The following is a 17,485-nucleotide window of genomic DNA, read 5'->3' as shown; positions in this document are numbered from 1 at the left end:
TCCCCTACTTCAGACTCATCATGGCCCCATATTGCTCTTACAGTAAAGTTCAAAATCCTTCATGTGGTCTATAATTAGACCAAGTATAAGAGTACATTAAAAAAAAAAAAAAAAGCCTGGGACAGTCCTGGTTTATCCTCGTTGTCCCAGTGTCATGTTTAGGATTTACACTTTTTTTTTTATAATGAAGTTTTTGTAGTTTATTATTATTATTTATTTTAATATAAGCCAGGATAGTCTAACTTTGTTCATGGCCAGCTTCTGCATGGCCTCGTCTAGTAGAGTGTAAGAAACATACATAGTGAACAGACTTCTCATTTTAACATGTGGTTAAATCTAAAAGATGGCCAGCGATAATTCTCTTCTCCTGACCTTTTCCAGGCGCAACATAACACCTCCCATTCAGGGACAGCTGTGGGGCACTCACGTATAAAATGTATGCAGACATGAAGGATAGCTGCTTATGTTTTTATCTTGTGTGCTGTTGGGAAAAGTATTAAATACTGCCACCCTACCACACCCAGCCATTTGGTGTAGTGGTCAGTTGTATGACCTGTGAAGTCCGTAAAACTAGTTGGCTATCATTTGGCAGAGTCAGTGGGAAATTATAGATTAGGTGTACTGAAATATTCTTGAAAAATACCAGCTGAGGAGTCTTGTCATAGAGAAGACCCTGAAGGCTCTTGGTACAGTGGTTTTACCATTTATTGCATGGTTAAAGCTATAACTTTCATTGTTTGGTAACACTTTAATTTTGCATTAAATCCTTTTGATAGCAAAGAGAAATATAAAAAGGAAAATGTATGTTTAATGGAAACTTAAATATTGTTTTTCATCTTCTTAAAAAAATTGCCGCATGTATACTTTGCTCAAAATAGTTGTTAATATTTATCTTCCACCATGAGAACTGTAATGTTATCACTGAACTCAGAATGAAAACCATAATGTACAAATCTGGCAAAGAGGTACTTATTTGCAAAGTTAGAAGTTTTACTTTTAAAAAGCTACCTGAAAGTTAAAATTCTGAAACTGCAGAAGGTACATTTTATTGTATAATCACTCTGTGAAACTTGAATATTCTTTTATATGTTTTGAATTAATTTGATTCTTCTTGATACCAAGTATTCTTGTCTGTATAAAAACATGAAATCTTATCTTTTAATAAGTTGAGTCTGTTGGCAGAACAATAGTAGCCTTACAAACAGTTAAATGATGTCATTTTTATACCAGTGCAAACATACTTCAAATACCAAAACCCATTCCCGTCAGGTCGATTCCAGCTCATAGCGACCCTATAGGACAGAGTAGAACTGCACCATGGAGTTTCCAAGGAGCGCCTGGCAGATTTGAACTGCGGACCTCTTGATTAACAGCCATAGCACTTAACCACTATGCCACCAGGGCTTCCTACTTCAAATAGAAAGTCAGTTAATTTCAACAATGATTCAATTTCTCTTGGAAGCCATTCTACCAAAGGTGAAATATCTGATGTAATTATAAATACCATTGTAAATCCAGTTAAAAAGTTTAATATTGAAAACAAAATTACTTGTTTTTACATTGATAATACATGCACAGTAGCATGGTAAAAACAGGATTCTACACAGTTAAAATATGAAGCAGAAATGTTTTCAGAATTGGTTGTGATATATACATGTAATTGTGTCCAGACAAACTAGAATACTTAATCAAAGTTAAAGTTGTGTTTGTTAAAATTTACAAGTATCTCTCTACACGCACAAATATACAAAGTTTTTGTGATGAAGCTGATATTGAATTAAAAAAAAAAAAATCTGCATGGCATTACTTGCTGCCCATTATCAATAAACCTTTAGAGCTATTTGAGCTTTCAAAAAAACTACTTTTCAGTTAACATAATTGTTCTACAAATTGGCATTAAATTTTTTTTAAAACAAGCCTGTAATTGGTGCTACTCAGGCATGTACTTGTTCGTGAATTCTTTGTTACAGGTTCCCAACAAGATAAGGAGCTTGTATCAAAATGTAAATTTACTATATCACTATGCATACAGTTTAGATGAGCTGAGTTTTTTTTTTTTTTGTAGCAAGACTTTCTCAATGAAGAAAGAAGTAAGTTTATTTCTGGCACAAGCTCCTTATCTTGTCACAGACAGGCGCTTTGAGTAGCATTGTTCTGTATTTAATTATATATTTTTTCAAAATAAGATGGAAGTCTTTAATCAAAGTATGTAATGAATAGAATGCCAAAACTTCAGTTTGGGGGCTGCACTCTGGGAAGATGACAATGGCAGCATGGTTTTTTAGCTTCCTCAAATCTCCTTTTAAAACACATAAAGAAATTGAAGATAGCAAAATCAAAAGCAGCGTATAACACTTGTAACAAAACTAGATCATGAGGTATCCCCACAAACCCCAAAATGTGTGGATGAATGGGAACAAACCACTGATAACACAGTCCTTCCCTCAGTGCCTAGAATGGGTCTTCACATTTTTTACCACTGCTTGAATTGTTTCTTTCCTGCCTGTCTGGCTAACCGCTATTCCCCTTCAGGTGCTAGCTTAACTATTAGAAACAAGGAAACTTTTCCTAAATTCTCAAACTGGAATAAAAATAGGTTGATACAGCAATGATCACAATTATAACAATTTGTGTGGTTATATATACTGGTGCCACAGTGGTTAAGAGCTCGGCTGCTAACCAAAAGGTCAGCAGTTTGAATCCATCAGGCGCTCCTTGGAAACCCTATGAGGCAGTTCTACTGTAACGTATATGGTCGCTGTGAGTCAGAATCGACTCAACGGCAACAGGTTTTTAATTTTGGGGGATATACGCTATATCTGTTTTCCCTAAAAGATTATAAGCTGTGTCAGGACAGGACCATGCCTGTCTGTCTTGTTCAGTTACATCCACTCTTTTTAACAGAGTGCCTAACATAGGCTCTCAGTTAAAGTTGAATGAATGAATGAATTGGAATCTAACATTTATTGGTCCTCTACTGTAAAAGACATACTTCACATAACTTTTATTTTCACATTAACTTTGTGATTTAGGTGAAAATGTTCTCATTTTACAATTGATAAAAGATCAGACAGGTAAAGTAACTTGTCCAGGGTCAGCTAGCTGGTCTTAGTAATAGCTAGTCTATATGATTCCATTTTTATTCATCACAATTACAACTAGGATGTTTAAAATAATTTTGTAACACTTTACTTTCTTAAGTAAGAAGTGTCCGTACTGTCTTGTTTCAACCATTTTTTGTTTTTGGAATCATAAAGGTAGATTTTAAATGATCAATGATTGAATTTTGCTATAATCATTTTTTCTAAAATTAGGAAAATTTAGTTTTTTGAAGTCTGTAGTAATGAGGATTTACTCTGTATTTATGGACTTAATGCCACCTGGGTATTTGCAGACTAATAATTTTCAGAAATATGCAATCATCATAAATAAGTGGGCTACATAAAATGATAAATTAATGTGAACTCTTTTATTAGTATGTTATCAGGTGGTTCAGATGGTGTGATTGTACTTTATGACCTTCAAAACTCCAGCAGACAACCTTATTACACATGTAAAGCAGTATGTTCCATTGGCAGGTGTGTATTAAAAATGTGATTCATGAATTCGTGAACAGTTTAGTGGTTTTTGTATCAAATGCAAAGCATGAAAATAGCAGTAGTATGAATGGCTCAAGCAAATTATTGAAATTGCATGTTTACATGGGTATCACTTGACATTATCCTGAAAATAATAACTTAAATTTAGGTATAGCTGTTCTTAACATGTGACTTCCCCCAAACAACTTTGATATCAGTTTTTAAAAAATATTTTATTTAAAGACTTGAAATTGTCCTTTTTTGTACTATACCTACATAGCACAACTCAGTAACTAATTATAGTCTTTAGTACCATTTAGTATAAGATTCATTGATGAATCTCTTAACTAGTAATAAACACAATCTAAAAGAGATTTTCCAACTGGTATTAATAAAGAAACAGTAAGGGCCAGATATAATAAATGTGGCAATCCCCCCCGCTCACACATACAGACACAGACATACACACACTCACACACGCCCTTTTACTCACTCAAAGCTGCTTAATTTGAAAACATACCTCAATTTATCCTGATATTTCTATTCTTTACTAGTTTACTCATCTTTTTTTAACTGTAAAAGCATATGTAATACATTTGCCGGTTCAGCCTTTTTTATATGTACAATTCAGGGACATTAGTCATGCTGTGCAGCCATCACCCATATCAGCTTACCAGTCTTTGGAGAATTATTTTTAAGAGGGAATGAGTGTCGAGAAAATGCCTTCATGAGGAAGAACTTTACAAACAGTATCAGCAACCACTCTGTAGTAAAGCTGTTCCCAAAGCACTAAAATTTGTGCTTAAATCCAAGGAATATTTGCAAGAAGGCTGTTTCTTGGTTCTGGCACTTCACCTTGGAAATATAAATTTGGGATAATCAGTTAATATTTCTGAGCCTCAGATTTTTTTTGTCTTGAGTTAGAGATGATTACACTTGTCCTGCTGTTCTTATAAGGTTTCTGTGAGAATTAAATGAGATACTGTCTTTTAAAAAGCATTTTGAAAACTGTAAAAACGACTGTATAAATGGAAAGCATTATAGGCATAGAGAACCTTCGTGCAAAACAAGGTATCACCTCAAATATTCTGCAATTTGATTTCAAGAAGCTTAGGCCATTTTCACCCCGCCCCCCCCCCCAAAAAAAAAGAAAACATGCTAAATTCTGAAGTGTAAAACAGTTACCTTAATTAGTTTAATTCAGTTTTATCTTACTTCATCCTAGCTAACATTTTAACATTATGTCTAAATTGCTGTATAGCGAAATAGTATTTTTATATGTTTCATGCTAAATTAATGTGCTTTAATTCAATCTCTTGATATTTATTCTGGGTAGACTTATTGTGTTTCTTCTTGAACACCAAAGAAGATTGCTTTCCTCTACCAAAATTCTAATTAAATGTGAACAGGACATTCTTTCTCCCTTTCTCCTGGACAGCTAGGACACAGGCAGGTGATCTAGATTTGGCTGTTCACATCACCACCCCTTAGACTGGTTCTTATTCTTAAGTAGTACCGATTTTCAAATTCACACAAGTCAGGCCTAAATTTTGATTGCTGTTTTGTAGGAGCCATCCTGATGTTCACAAATACAGTGTGGAGACTGTGCAGTGGTATCCTCATGACACTGGAATGTTCACATCAAGCTCCTTTGATAAAACTCTGAAAATATGGGATACAAATACATTACAAGTAAGTATACTAAAACCTTTCCAAACTGCTGTATAGGATGAAGGAGAATTTAATCCTAAGCCACTTAGTGTGATTATTTGCTAAGATGTCATGAATGCTACATGTGAAAGCAGTATAGGGATTAAGGAGCGCTAGACTGCATGAGTTCACATCCTGTCTCTCCTGTTGACTAGCAATGTGACGTTGGGCAGGAGTCCAAACCTCTCTGTGTCTGCTTCCTCATCGGTAAACGGGGGGTAATAATTGTACCTCATGGGATGGTTGTGAAGATTAAATAAATTAAGATATATAAAATATCAGAATATTAGCTAAAAAATTAGCTAGCATATAATAAATGCTCAAAAATTGTTAGCTATTATTATATCTTTATTATTTTAAAACCAGTATGGTCTAGTCCCTACAGAAGGACATCATGTTTGGTAAAGTAGAGGGTCAGCAAAAAAGGAAAACCCTCTCAGTAAGATGAATTAATACAGTGACTGCAGCATGGGGCTCAAACATAGCAATTGTTGTGAAGATGGCACAGGACTGGGCAGTGTTTTGGTTTGTTGTACATAAGGTTGCTATGAGCTGGAATTGACTCAACGGCATCTAACAACAACAACAGCATGTTCCAGTGATATGAGGAAGAAAATTGGATTTATCCCCTATCAATCTCAAAGGAAAAAGTTTTTAGTAAAGGTAGATAGTGGATAATAGGGTGCAGTGGTTTAGGGCCTACCTGCTAACTGAAAGGTTGGCAGTTTGAACCCACCCTGTGGCTCCACAGGAGAAAGACATGTCAATCTGCTTCTGTAAAGATTACAGCCTAGGAAACCCTATGGGGCTGTTCTACTCTGTCACATAGGGTCACTATGAATCTAAATCAATTCAACAGCACCTAACAACAGCAACAAGGTGAAATTTATATTTCTAGTGCAAATCTTTTCTCTGAGCTCTGATCCCAAGTATTCTACCTGTCTATAGAACATCTCCACTTGAATGTTTCTTCTCCACAAAGTTTACATGTCCCAAAGTGGACATGAACATTCCTTACATCCATTTACTCATCAAATCTTAGCAGTTCTTTCAAACTCTCTTATATTTCTCTTTTTAATTTCTTACTCTAACTGCACATCTAGACTATTATTAAAAACTCCTGACTAGTTTTCCTGCCTCACTTTGCTTCTAACATGTTCTCAGTAAGTTCTACCTCAGAATTAACCTTACTGTAAAACAGTTTCATTATGTCTCTACTTTACTCAAGCCCTCTAATGATTCCCATTACCTGCGTTTAGCCTGGCATTCTAAGTTCTCCATAACCTCACACCCTACTTCTCAGCTTTATCTTCTCTTTTTAACATAAACGATTTACTGCAGTTAAACTGTTTCTCTTTTGCCTTTTGATTATGTCTTTATTGTATTTCATGCCTCGACTACCTTTCCCTGTGCCGCTTTTCCCTTCTCTTAAGGTCAGCACCCCTTTTTGAAATTATATTGAACCAAGAATCAGGACACTAGAGTTCTAGTCCCATTCTGCGACTTATTAGATGTGTTACTTTAGGTAAGTCATTTATTAGCAAAGCTCTCTTCAGCTATAAAATTGAGGTGTGCCTATATGATGTCTACGGTCCCTTGTAAGGTTCATTTTTATAATCAGTTATTTCAGCTCCTGGAGCTCACATTAATCACAATTTTGTTTGAATTTTTATAGAACTATTTTCTGTATTCTCATTTCAACACATATTCGTATACTGTTCTGTAATGTCATCATACCTCTATGTCTTACCTGTGGCTTTTGCGATTATAATTAGAACTCATACTTTAAAACTGTCTTTTGATTAACAGGCTGCTGATGTATTTAATTTTGAGGAAACAGTTTATAGTCATCATATGTCTCCAGTTGCCACCAAGCACTGTTTGGTAGCAGGTTTGTGTGTGTATTCTTTTGTCTTTTAACATTGAACCTTTTCTCCCTTTTTATATCGAGTTACTTTCGATATAGACATTTTAACCCATATGAAGATCGTAGTTCTTTAAAAAAAAAAGTATGTGCCACTACTATTTATATTTATATTCAGTTCAATGATATTATTCAAGTCAGGTACTATGCTAGGGGCCAGGATTCAAAGATTAAGAAAGCATATTTCTGTCTCCTAGAGAGTTTACTTTTAAACCATCGACTTTGCAAAGACTTCACATGAATGAAATCTGATAATTTTTTTAATTGGAGACAATAGAACAAGGACATCATTGCCTCTCTTTAAAGATTGTATGATTCAAATTAAATATCCATTTATACTAAAGTATTTGCAACAATAATTTTTTTTTATCTGCAACAATAATGTTCCTATAGGAGGAAGAAACAAATGCTTTTCTGGTACCAGGTATCCCTGTGATTCCATTATTTCTGTGGCACTGGGCCAATCTCTTCACCTCTGGACATCAGTGAGCTGCTTCATCTGCTAAGAAAAGCTGTGCACTAATTATCTTTGAGGTCCATTTAGTCTGTGTCCAGAGGTTATGAATCTCTTACTAGTGATTGGAAGTATATCATTTACATGGAAAAACTAAGCTATTAAAATGATTTAATGTAATAAAATGGTATAGAACTATACGCATACTCATACCAATTTAAATTTCCTGATTTTGATCATGTACTACAACTACCTAAGATACAACCACTGGGGAAACCTGGATGAAGAGTGCATGGGACCTTTCTGTATGATCTTTGCAGATTCCTGTGACTCTATAATTACTTCAAAATAAAAAGTTAAAAAAACAGTGCAATAGTAGAGTTCTTTTGGTACTCAAGTATAACTGATTAAAATAATTTTTCTAATTAAAAAATGATTTGAAGTATATTTTTGGCATGCATTCTTGTATTTCTGGAAGGATACAGTAAAAATGTTAGGAATTACAATGTTTCTTGTTTCTTTTTGATGATGATTTATAATAAAATTATCTTTAAAAATTTTTGTTTTTACAGTTGGTACCAGAGGGCCCAAAGTACAACTTTGTGACTTGAAGTCTGGATCCTGTTCCCACATTCTACAGGGTATTTTTTTTTAATTTGAAACAATAAACATTCAATAAAAAGAAACATTACTAACAATGTGTTCTTTGTAAGTGACATGACTAATGTATTTTGTGCTAGTTGTTAAAAGTCAACAGGGAAATAAAGATTCTTCTGTGCATTATTCTTAGAAAACTGAACTATTGAGGAGACATTTATATGAACAGTGGCCATAGGGGAAGCTCAAGGATATGGAAAATGGAGAGGCTAAATCAAAACCTTGTTATTTCTACATTTAAAAAAAATAAACTACCGATGAATCTTACACTGTACACATGTCTCTTCAGCATTGTTCAGTGTTGTCCTGGCTAATGATTAAACATTGTTCTTAACATTTAGGTGCTTTTTTTCCCATAAAAATATGTTAGAAAAAATTGTTGAAATAATACTTTATTTGGAAAAGGTATATTACTTTATTTTTGCTACTGTTTTATTAGTATTAGATCATCTAATTCCAAACAGTGGAAAGATGGAATGTAAATTCATAGATACTCATTTTTATTCATTTCTGAGAAACACATAATAAATATATTAAGAAAATTTGGTAGGATGGAAAACATTTTTTAATACTGTAATGAATTTCTATAATATAAGGTAGGCAGAAGAAAATGTCTGATTTGAATAGTTGAATGAGGTAAAAAGTCAATCATTTATCCTATGAAAAAAAATTTTATGCGAATGCTTTTTTACAGTCATGAGTTAAAATAATTTTTTGTCTGTTAAAACTTTCTGAAAAATTGAAAGTCATTTTTATTCTTTAAAATGTTTATCTTGTATTTTTGTTGCACTGACTTTTTGTTGTACAGATAATTGATCTTGAGCTATATTGATTATTGATGGATTGACTTATATAGGCTAAAAACTATTTAAAAAGACCCACTTGCTTTGATTGTTCTTTCTAAGGCAAAACTAATTCTTTTGTTAATAAAATATCAACCACCTCTTTTGTTACGGGGCAGTCACCTCATGCCCCATAGATTTCACATTAATATTTAAAACAGATTGTTATTATAAATGTTAAAAAAAAATGATAGTCATATCAGTTACTTCACTTTTAATATTTAATCTTCACTTTAGAATCAGGCACAATATTGGCACTTTATCTCTTGGTTTTTTCAAATATTTTATAAAACTTTTCATACCTTTGTATTTGCAGGTCACAGACAAGAAATACTGGCAGTTTCCTGGTCACCACGTTATGAATATATCTTAGCAACTGCAAGGTAAAATGCAATTTGGTTTTAAAGTCAGTATAAGTAATTTGGAGTCCTGGTGGTGCAGTGTTTAAGCATCCAGCTGCTAACCAAAAATGGTTGGCAGTTGGAATCCACCAACTGCTGCTTGGAAACCGTATAGGGCAGTTCTGCTCTGTCCTGTAGGGTTGGTAGGAGTTGGAATCAACTCAGTGGCAGTGGGTTTCATTTTGTTTTGTTTTTTTTTCATATAAGTAATTTGGAAACCCTGGTGACGTAGTGGTTAAGTGCTATGGCTGCTAACCAAAAGGTCAGCAGTTCGAATCCACCAGGCACTCCTTGGAAACTCTATGGGGCAGTTCTACTCTGTCCTCTAGGGTCAGTGTGAGTCAGAATCGACTTGATGGCAGTGGGTTTGGTTTTTTTTGTAAGTAATTTATGAGATACATTTTGAAAAGCCTACATTTATGTAAGATACATATTTTGCATGTTCAGTTATTAATTGGGCCCGTGAAATTTTAAATACATTTATGGATTTTAATTCATGTCACCAGAAGAAATCTTTACATTGTAATCCTAATCCTGACTATCCTTGTTGAAGATACTCACCTTTTAGAACAAAGAGAATAGAACAAGAGAATCTATAGTAATACAAATCTGCTAATTCCAGTAAAACAACTCTGCTGTGTCATTTTTGCGTACACAACTATTGCACTTTCTTAATTTAAAAATAGGTTTTTTTTTTTTTAATTTTATTGTGGTAAAATATATATAACAAATAATTTGCCATTTGTACACATGTCCAGTTCAGTGACATTAATTCACCATGTCATGCAACTGTCACCACTATTTCCAAATACTTTTCATTGCCCCAAATAGATCTTCAGGGTCCACTGAGGAATAACTCCCTCATTCTCTCCTCCCCCGAGCCCCTGTTAACCCTGATAAATTTTTGTCCCTATTCATTTGCCTGTTCTAGATATTTCATATAAGTGGGGTCATATAATATTTTTCCTTTTGTGTCTGGCTTATTTCACTTATCACAGTGTTTTTGAGGTTCACCCATGTGTCAGAACTTCTTTTCTCTTTATGAATGAATAATATTCTATTGTATATATATGCCACATTTTATGTATCCATTCAACTGTTGACGTATGCTTGGGTTGTTTCCACCTTTTGGTTATTATGAGTAATGCTATAATGAACATAGTTGTGCAAGTGTCTGTTTGAATCCCTGCTTTCAAGTCTTTTATTGTATACCTATGAGTGAGATTGCTGGGTCACATGCTAATTCTATATTTAACTTTTTGAGAAGCCATCAAACTGTTTTCCACCGAGGCTATACTATTTGACTTTCCCACTAGCACTACACAAGGATCCCAGTTTCTCCACATTCTCCCCTTGTCTTAGGCTGGGTTCTCTAGAGAAGCAAAACCAGTAGAAGTGTACAAATATATAGATAGAGAGATTTATATATCAAGGAAACGGCTCATGCAGTTGTAGACACTGGAACATCCCAAGTCAGGATAGAGGCTAATGGAGAAATGTCTTATGTATCTTCCTCGGTGAAATGTCTGTTCAAGTCCTTTGTCCATTTCTTAATTTGGTTCTTTGTCTTTTTATGGAATTGCAGAAATTCTTTATATATTCTCAATATTAAACCCTTATCAGAAATATGGTTACCGAGTATTTTCTCCCATTCTGTAGGTAGTCTCTTCATTTTCCTATTAAAGTCCTTTGACGTACAAAAGTTTTTAATTTTTATGAAATTCAGTTTACCTACTGTTTGTTGTAATTGCTCTTGCTTTAATGTCATATCGAAGAATTCATTGTCAAAAGCAAGATCTTGATACTTTTCCCCTGTATTTTCTTCCAGGAGGTTTAAGTTTTAGCTCTTACATTTAGGTAGTTGACCAATTTTGAGTTCACTTTTGTTTATGATGTGAGGTATCGGTCCAGCTTCATTCTTTGCATGGGAGTTGTCCCGGCATTTATTGAAGAGACTATTCTTTCCCCATTGAATGGACTTGACACCTTTGTTGAAAAATCAGTTGGTTATAGATGTATGAATTTATTTCTAGATTCTCAATTCTATTCCGTTGATCTGTATGTCTGTCCTTACCTGTGGTACTGGTAAAAGAATATACTACACTGTTACTGTAGTTTATAGTACGTTTTGAAATTGGGAAGTATGAGTTTCCTACTTTGTCCTTTTACAAGACTGTTTTGGCTCTTTGGGGCCCCGTATAATTCCGTATGAATGTAAGGATTGACTTTCCCATTTCTGCAAAAAAGAGTGTTCCAATTTTGATAGAGATGTTAACAGTATTAAGTCTTCTAGTCTATAAACACAGAGTGTCTTTCCATCTCTCAGGGACAGATTATCCAATAAGCAAGGTACACGCAAGCTTAAGTTGTGCTTACTTACTAATTCGTAGTGCACAATTTTACCTGTTTTTCACCACGTCAAAGAGGTAGGGAAACCCATGTGAAATTGTGCACTACAAATTAGTAAGTAAACAGAATTAAGTCCATGTGTACCTTGCTTACTGGTTAATCCATCCCTGCATTTCATTTAGGTCTTCTTTAATTTCTTTCAGTTTTGTTTTATAATTTCCATTGTAAGGTCTTACATCTCCCTGATTAAATTTATTCCTAGGTATTTAATTCTTTTAGATGTTAATTGGAAATGGAATTGTTTCCAAAATACCATTTTTGGATTATTCATTGCTGGTGTATAGAAACACATCTGATTATTGCATGTTGATCATGTACCCTGCAACTTTGCTGAGCTCATTTATTAGCTCTAGTAATTTTTTTTTTAATTATTTGAGATTTTCTATATGTAGGGTTATATCATCAATGGATAGAAATAGCTTTACTTTTTCTTTTCCGATTTGGATGCCTTTTTTTTTTTTCTTGCCTAATTGCTCTGACTGGAATTTCTAGTATGATGTTGAATAATAAAAAAAAAAAAAAAATAGCAATGATAAAAGCAGGCGTCCTTGTCTTGTTTCTGATCATAGGGGAAAACCTTTCAGTCTTTCATTATTGAGCATGATGTTAGCTGTGGGTTTTTCATGAATGTCCTTTATCATATTGAGAAGTTTTCCTTCTGTTCCTGGTTTGTTGAGTATTTTTATCATGAAAGGCTACTGGATTTTATAAAAAACAAACCAAAAAATAGCATTTTTATTCATTTTCTTTAACCAAAAATTTTTCTGAATTTGACATAACACATCCATCCATTCAGTAATTCAGTTCAGTAATATTAAATGAATTATTACTATGTGCTAGAGACACAGGGGTAACCAAGGCGTAGTCCCTTCAAGAAGCTAACAGTCTATTTAAAGATCTAGTCAGAAAAATCAGTGATTTCAATACATCCTGAAAAATGCTTTAATAGATACACATCTTTGGTAAATATAATACGGGGAAAGAGAATAGGAATGCTTAACTGAGAAGATCAGGAGATTTGGAGGGTTCTGTTTGTGTGGTGGAAGGAAGAGGCTTGCATGTTTATATGCCGGGGAGAAAGTAACAGTAGAAAGATAAAGGTGAAAATAAAAAATGGAAGGAATAATTGGTGTATCAGGGACCTTAAATAGACAGGAGGGGGTAATATCAAGGATCCAGATCGAGAGGAGGGACACTTGATTTGACTAAATGGAGGGAGGACAAGGTGGACATGAATGCAGTTAAGTTTGTAGGTTTGGCAGAAAAGCTCAAAGTGCAAACCTAATGTCCTCTATGGGGGTAGTGGTAGTTCAGTGGTAGAACTCTTGCCTTCCACATGGGACACCCAGGTTCAATTTCTGGCCAATTTCCAATTCAATTTCTGGCATACTCACCACCCATCTCTCAGTGGAGGCTTGTGTGATGCTATGATTATGAACCGGTTTCAGCAAATCTTCCAGACTAAGACAGACTAGGAAGAAAGGCCTGGTGATCTACTTCTGAAAAACCAACCAAAGAAAACCCTATCGATCACAGCAGTCTAATCTTGTGCATGGGATTGTCATGAGTCAGGGGCCAATTTGACAGCAGCTGATAACAACAATGGCCTCTATTGTTTTTTAGCAGAATAAGACTTGAGTCATCTGTTGAAAATATGGAAATGGAGATGCGGTTTTGAGGGAAGGTTGTGAAGATTTGGAGTAACTGTTTTAATGAGTAGGAGAGGGAGCTGCTTAGGGGCACATAGGATTGCTGGGTAGTGTTGTGTTGTCAGTTGGGGATTTAGATCTCAACTATACCAAGCCCCAGCAAGCAAAATATTAAATGACACAGAGTTAACATTTTCGGTGTTTAAAAGGTAAGTAGCTCAGTGTCTGAAAATTGTTGAAGTCATGAATATAAGGAAGGAAGTAAAATCACAAAAGGTGTATAGGAGGAGTCAGGGACCTAACGAGGTGGAGGTATGAGTGCCAGGGGAAGAAAATTCAAAAAGGGATAGAAAGTAGCAGTCAAAGACTTGGATATAGACATTTTACTAAATTTTGGTTTTAAAGTTTTATTATTACAAAAGCTATTTGTATTAGTTTTACAAAGATCTTTGAATTTTTTTAAAGACTGACAGTCTTCCCTCTATGTCATAGTTTTAGTCCCCAAAGGTACTTCTGATAATAGTTTGCAGAATGTGATGTTGAAATGTCTGAAGTAGAGCAGAGTCTAAAGTGTAACCATTAGAAAGCTGGCTAAAGTGGTGTGAAGGCGAAACTGAGGAGCTAGGTGGTGACTGCAGGTCTGTGCTAGGATGGATGTACACTGCTCCTGCCTAACTTGGTCATACACAAGTCAGAGAGGAGCTAAGAGGCTTTCAGCTCTCGGACTACTCCCAGGAATTTGAATCAGCACTAAAGTGGACCTAGTAATCAATGTCAAGGGTCAGATATGATTTGATATATCTGAATAGATTTAAATCCTCAGACTCATCGTATCACAGACTTTTCCCCCAGCTGGGAAGAAAGAAAACCAGCCTGGGAATGGGAAGTGCTAGCTTTTTGCAACTATTCCATCTGGCTGGGCTGGATCATGATCGGTGAGAGGAGTAAAGGTTTTAGAAGCAAATAGACCTCATGGATCCATACATACATGAGAAATGGGCTTATAAAGTGTAATGTTAGGCCCTTATTCAAATGGCATAGATAAACTCAGTGGGTTAGAATACCGTTGGGGTTGTCCTGAAGAAATTGTAGCATCGATTGAGCTGATTTATATTTTTCTTTAGGAGTAGTGTGAAGCTGAAACTGATGTTTGATCTTGGTGTTACCTTTCTTCTTTTCACTTAGTTGAAAGAAAAAGTTTATAATTGCTAGGAGACATTCAGTTTAGTTCTGTATATCTAGACATTAATTTGGGTACATGAAACCAAGTGAAAATTAATTGTCCACATTATTCACCTTACTCTCAATTTTTTTTTGTTAAAAAAAAATTACCGTGTATATGGCAAATGCGTTTTTAAGGAATGTGAAATCAGTTAACTGCTTGATTGTCTAAATAGTATTAGAATAACAAATAGTAGAGAGGATATACAATGAAACCTGTGAGAGCCAGAACTCCATGGCACTGCTTGTTTTCCTGGGTCTCGCAAGTTATCTGCCTTTGACAGAATGCAATCATACCACTTTTCTATAACTCTATTAGTGGAAAATATTTGAGTTTTCCTTCTCTGGCAGGTTTCAGCCTTTCACAGGTTACGGCTTTTACAGGTTTTACTGTAGTAACAAACTTGCTCTAAGGAACAAGCTGCAAGCTTGTCTGGTTCTTAGGGGGAAGGATGCTCATGTAATTAAAAATAACTATAAAAAGCAGCAGATTTTGAAATGCCTCTTTGTAATCTGAAAAAGAAAATTTACTTTTTTGTTATTTTCTCTCTTCTTTGTAACTGCTGAACAACCCAAATGTACAAATATATTTGTACCAATATAATGAGACCTCTGTGTGCTGTACTACTAGAAAGTTAGGTAAGGAGTGTAGTCGCTGTCCTGGATCCATATGCTAATGTAACATTTATTTCTTCTCAGTGCTGACAGTAGAGTAAAATTATGGGACGTGAGGAGAGCATCAGGCTGTTTGATTACTCTTGATCAACATAATGGGAAAAAGTCACAAGCTGTTGAATCAGGTAATGAAATATTATACTGAAAATTTTTTAATCGAAGCTAAATAAGTATATATTGACAAATTACAAATTTTATGTTTTAAAAAGATAGTAACAATAAATCAATTGTTAAATATGCATAACCTAAATTATCTATCTTCAGGATACTAAAGGAATAGTAACATTTGTAGCCATTATGTCAGCATAAAAACTGCAAGGTGTGTAATAAATGTAAGTCTCCTATAATCCGGGTGACAAGTACCTCAGCTGCATTTTTATAATAGAGCTTAATTTCTTTGTACATTAAAAATTTGATTTATAATTAAATCTCGACTGGAAATACATTAGAATGAAGTATAAAACCTATGATTGTTTTAGTAATGTTTTGAATTAAATGAATCAGGCTATTTGAGAATTATGCTTTCTCAAACTTGTTCAATTTGAAAAAGATACAAATTTTGATTGAGACTAATACAGTCCTTGTTAAAGTTTGTTTGATGTGGAACACTCGTATTACTGATTTTTAATAGTTTACGGGTTGATTTTAGATTAGAAATTGAAATACTACCTTAAAGAGATGAGAGGTGTTTGCTTTAAAATTTTAGTGTTAAGCTGTGTACTTAATTAAATTTGTTAGCTCAGCCTACTCTCTGAAGAAAAATTATACTTGGCAGGATTTTTTTCCTTTCGCTGTTCCTGTTTTCCTCTATTTTTATGGTTCTAATTTATATAGTTTATCATTATTCAAATAATTCAAAGGGTTGTTTAATTTTAAATATAATCGACTTACATACTTTAAGGAATTCAGTAGTTGTTTTTTTAATATATTTAAATAACTGTATCATCAAACATTAAATATGTACTGAATACAGGACCAGATAAACTGAACGTATTTTTCATTGCAGCAAACACTGCTCATAATGGGAAAGTTAATGGCTTATGTTTTACAAGTGATGGGCTTCATCTCCTCACTGTTGGTACAGATAATCGAATGAGGCTCTGGAATAGTTCCAATGGAGAAAACACACTAGTAAGACATTTTCATTATCTCCAGCTATATTAATATAAATTAAAGAAATGGTGCCTTTCTGTAGATTTACCTTGGTTTCTTGCTTTTGAATCACAGCTTTTTTTTTTTTTTTTTTTTTGATAATATGTGAGCTAGTGATTTTCAGCTTAGGACAGCCCTTATCCATTCCACCCCTTGCCATATTACCACCACTTAGTGAAGAATCGCTGCTCCGCTGAGCCACTGTTCCTAATGGGGGTGGTGTGCCGTGTCTCTCAGGCATATTAGGAAAGAATAAAAGATTGAGAACTGATATAAATTAAAGTTAAAAATTAAATAATCAAATGCTATACTATATGTGTGGCTTGTGAAAAAAAATCCCAAATCCAGTACTTTGTTTAAACTGGTCTAAAGGTGTTTTGAAGGTATTAGATTTTGATGTGGTAATTATTTCCTGTTTTTTTTTTTTTTTTTAAGTAGTGGTTCTTGCCATGCATACCTATTGTTTAATAACTCTCAAGATAAACTTCTAAAAGTTTAGAAATTGGTGACAGTCATAATAGTAGCTAATATTTATTGAGAGTTTATATGCTAGATAGTGTGCTAATAATAATTAACAGTTTATGTGCTAGAGCATATATTATCCTAGTTAATCATTACATGAACACTCTGAAGGTAGTTTACTGCTATAACCATTTTACACACGAGGGAAATGAGACAAAATGGCTTGGTAACTAGTCTGAGCCTACACAGCTAGAAAGTAACAGAGCTTGACTCTGGACTCTACTCTTACTATAATGCTGATTGTACCCAAACCCTTTAGTGCATTTAGGTAGGTATTAATGTTAATCGTAT

The 17,485-nt window shown here is 34.3% G+C and overlaps 1 protein-coding gene across 5 annotated transcripts in view; it reads left to right on the top strand.

Annotated features, from left to right (window-relative positions):
• Positions 1-17,485, top strand: part of ERCC8 (ERCC excision repair 8, CSA ubiquitin ligase complex subunit) — a 57,437-nt gene that overhangs the window by 11,259 nt on the left and 28,693 nt on the right. For 3 of the 5 annotated variants that reach the window (XM_023545486.2, XM_064272310.1, XM_023545487.2), the window contains exons 3-9: positions 3,477-3,578; positions 5,147-5,270; positions 7,098-7,185; positions 8,239-8,307; positions 9,482-9,548; positions 15,545-15,645; positions 16,527-16,651. In XM_023545486.2, coding sequence (XP_023401254.2) covers positions 3,477-3,578; positions 5,147-5,270; positions 7,098-7,185; positions 8,239-8,307; positions 9,482-9,548; positions 15,545-15,645; positions 16,527-16,651 — 676 coding nt within the window. The remainder of the gene's footprint in view (positions 1-3,476; positions 3,579-5,146; positions 5,271-7,097; positions 7,186-8,238; positions 8,308-9,481; positions 9,549-15,544; positions 15,646-16,526; positions 16,652-17,485) is intronic. The other 2 variants (XM_003408052.4, XM_064272325.1) reach the window with 2 other exon arrangements.

This window comes from Loxodonta africana, chromosome 2 (assembly GCF_030014295.1).
Source record: "Loxodonta africana isolate mLoxAfr1 chromosome 2, mLoxAfr1.hap2, whole genome shotgun sequence".
NCBI lineage: Eukaryota > Metazoa > Chordata > Mammalia > Proboscidea > Elephantidae > Loxodonta > Loxodonta africana.
The sequence above is the reverse complement of the archived record's forward strand: the minus strand, read 5'-3'. Positions and strand labels throughout refer to the sequence as shown.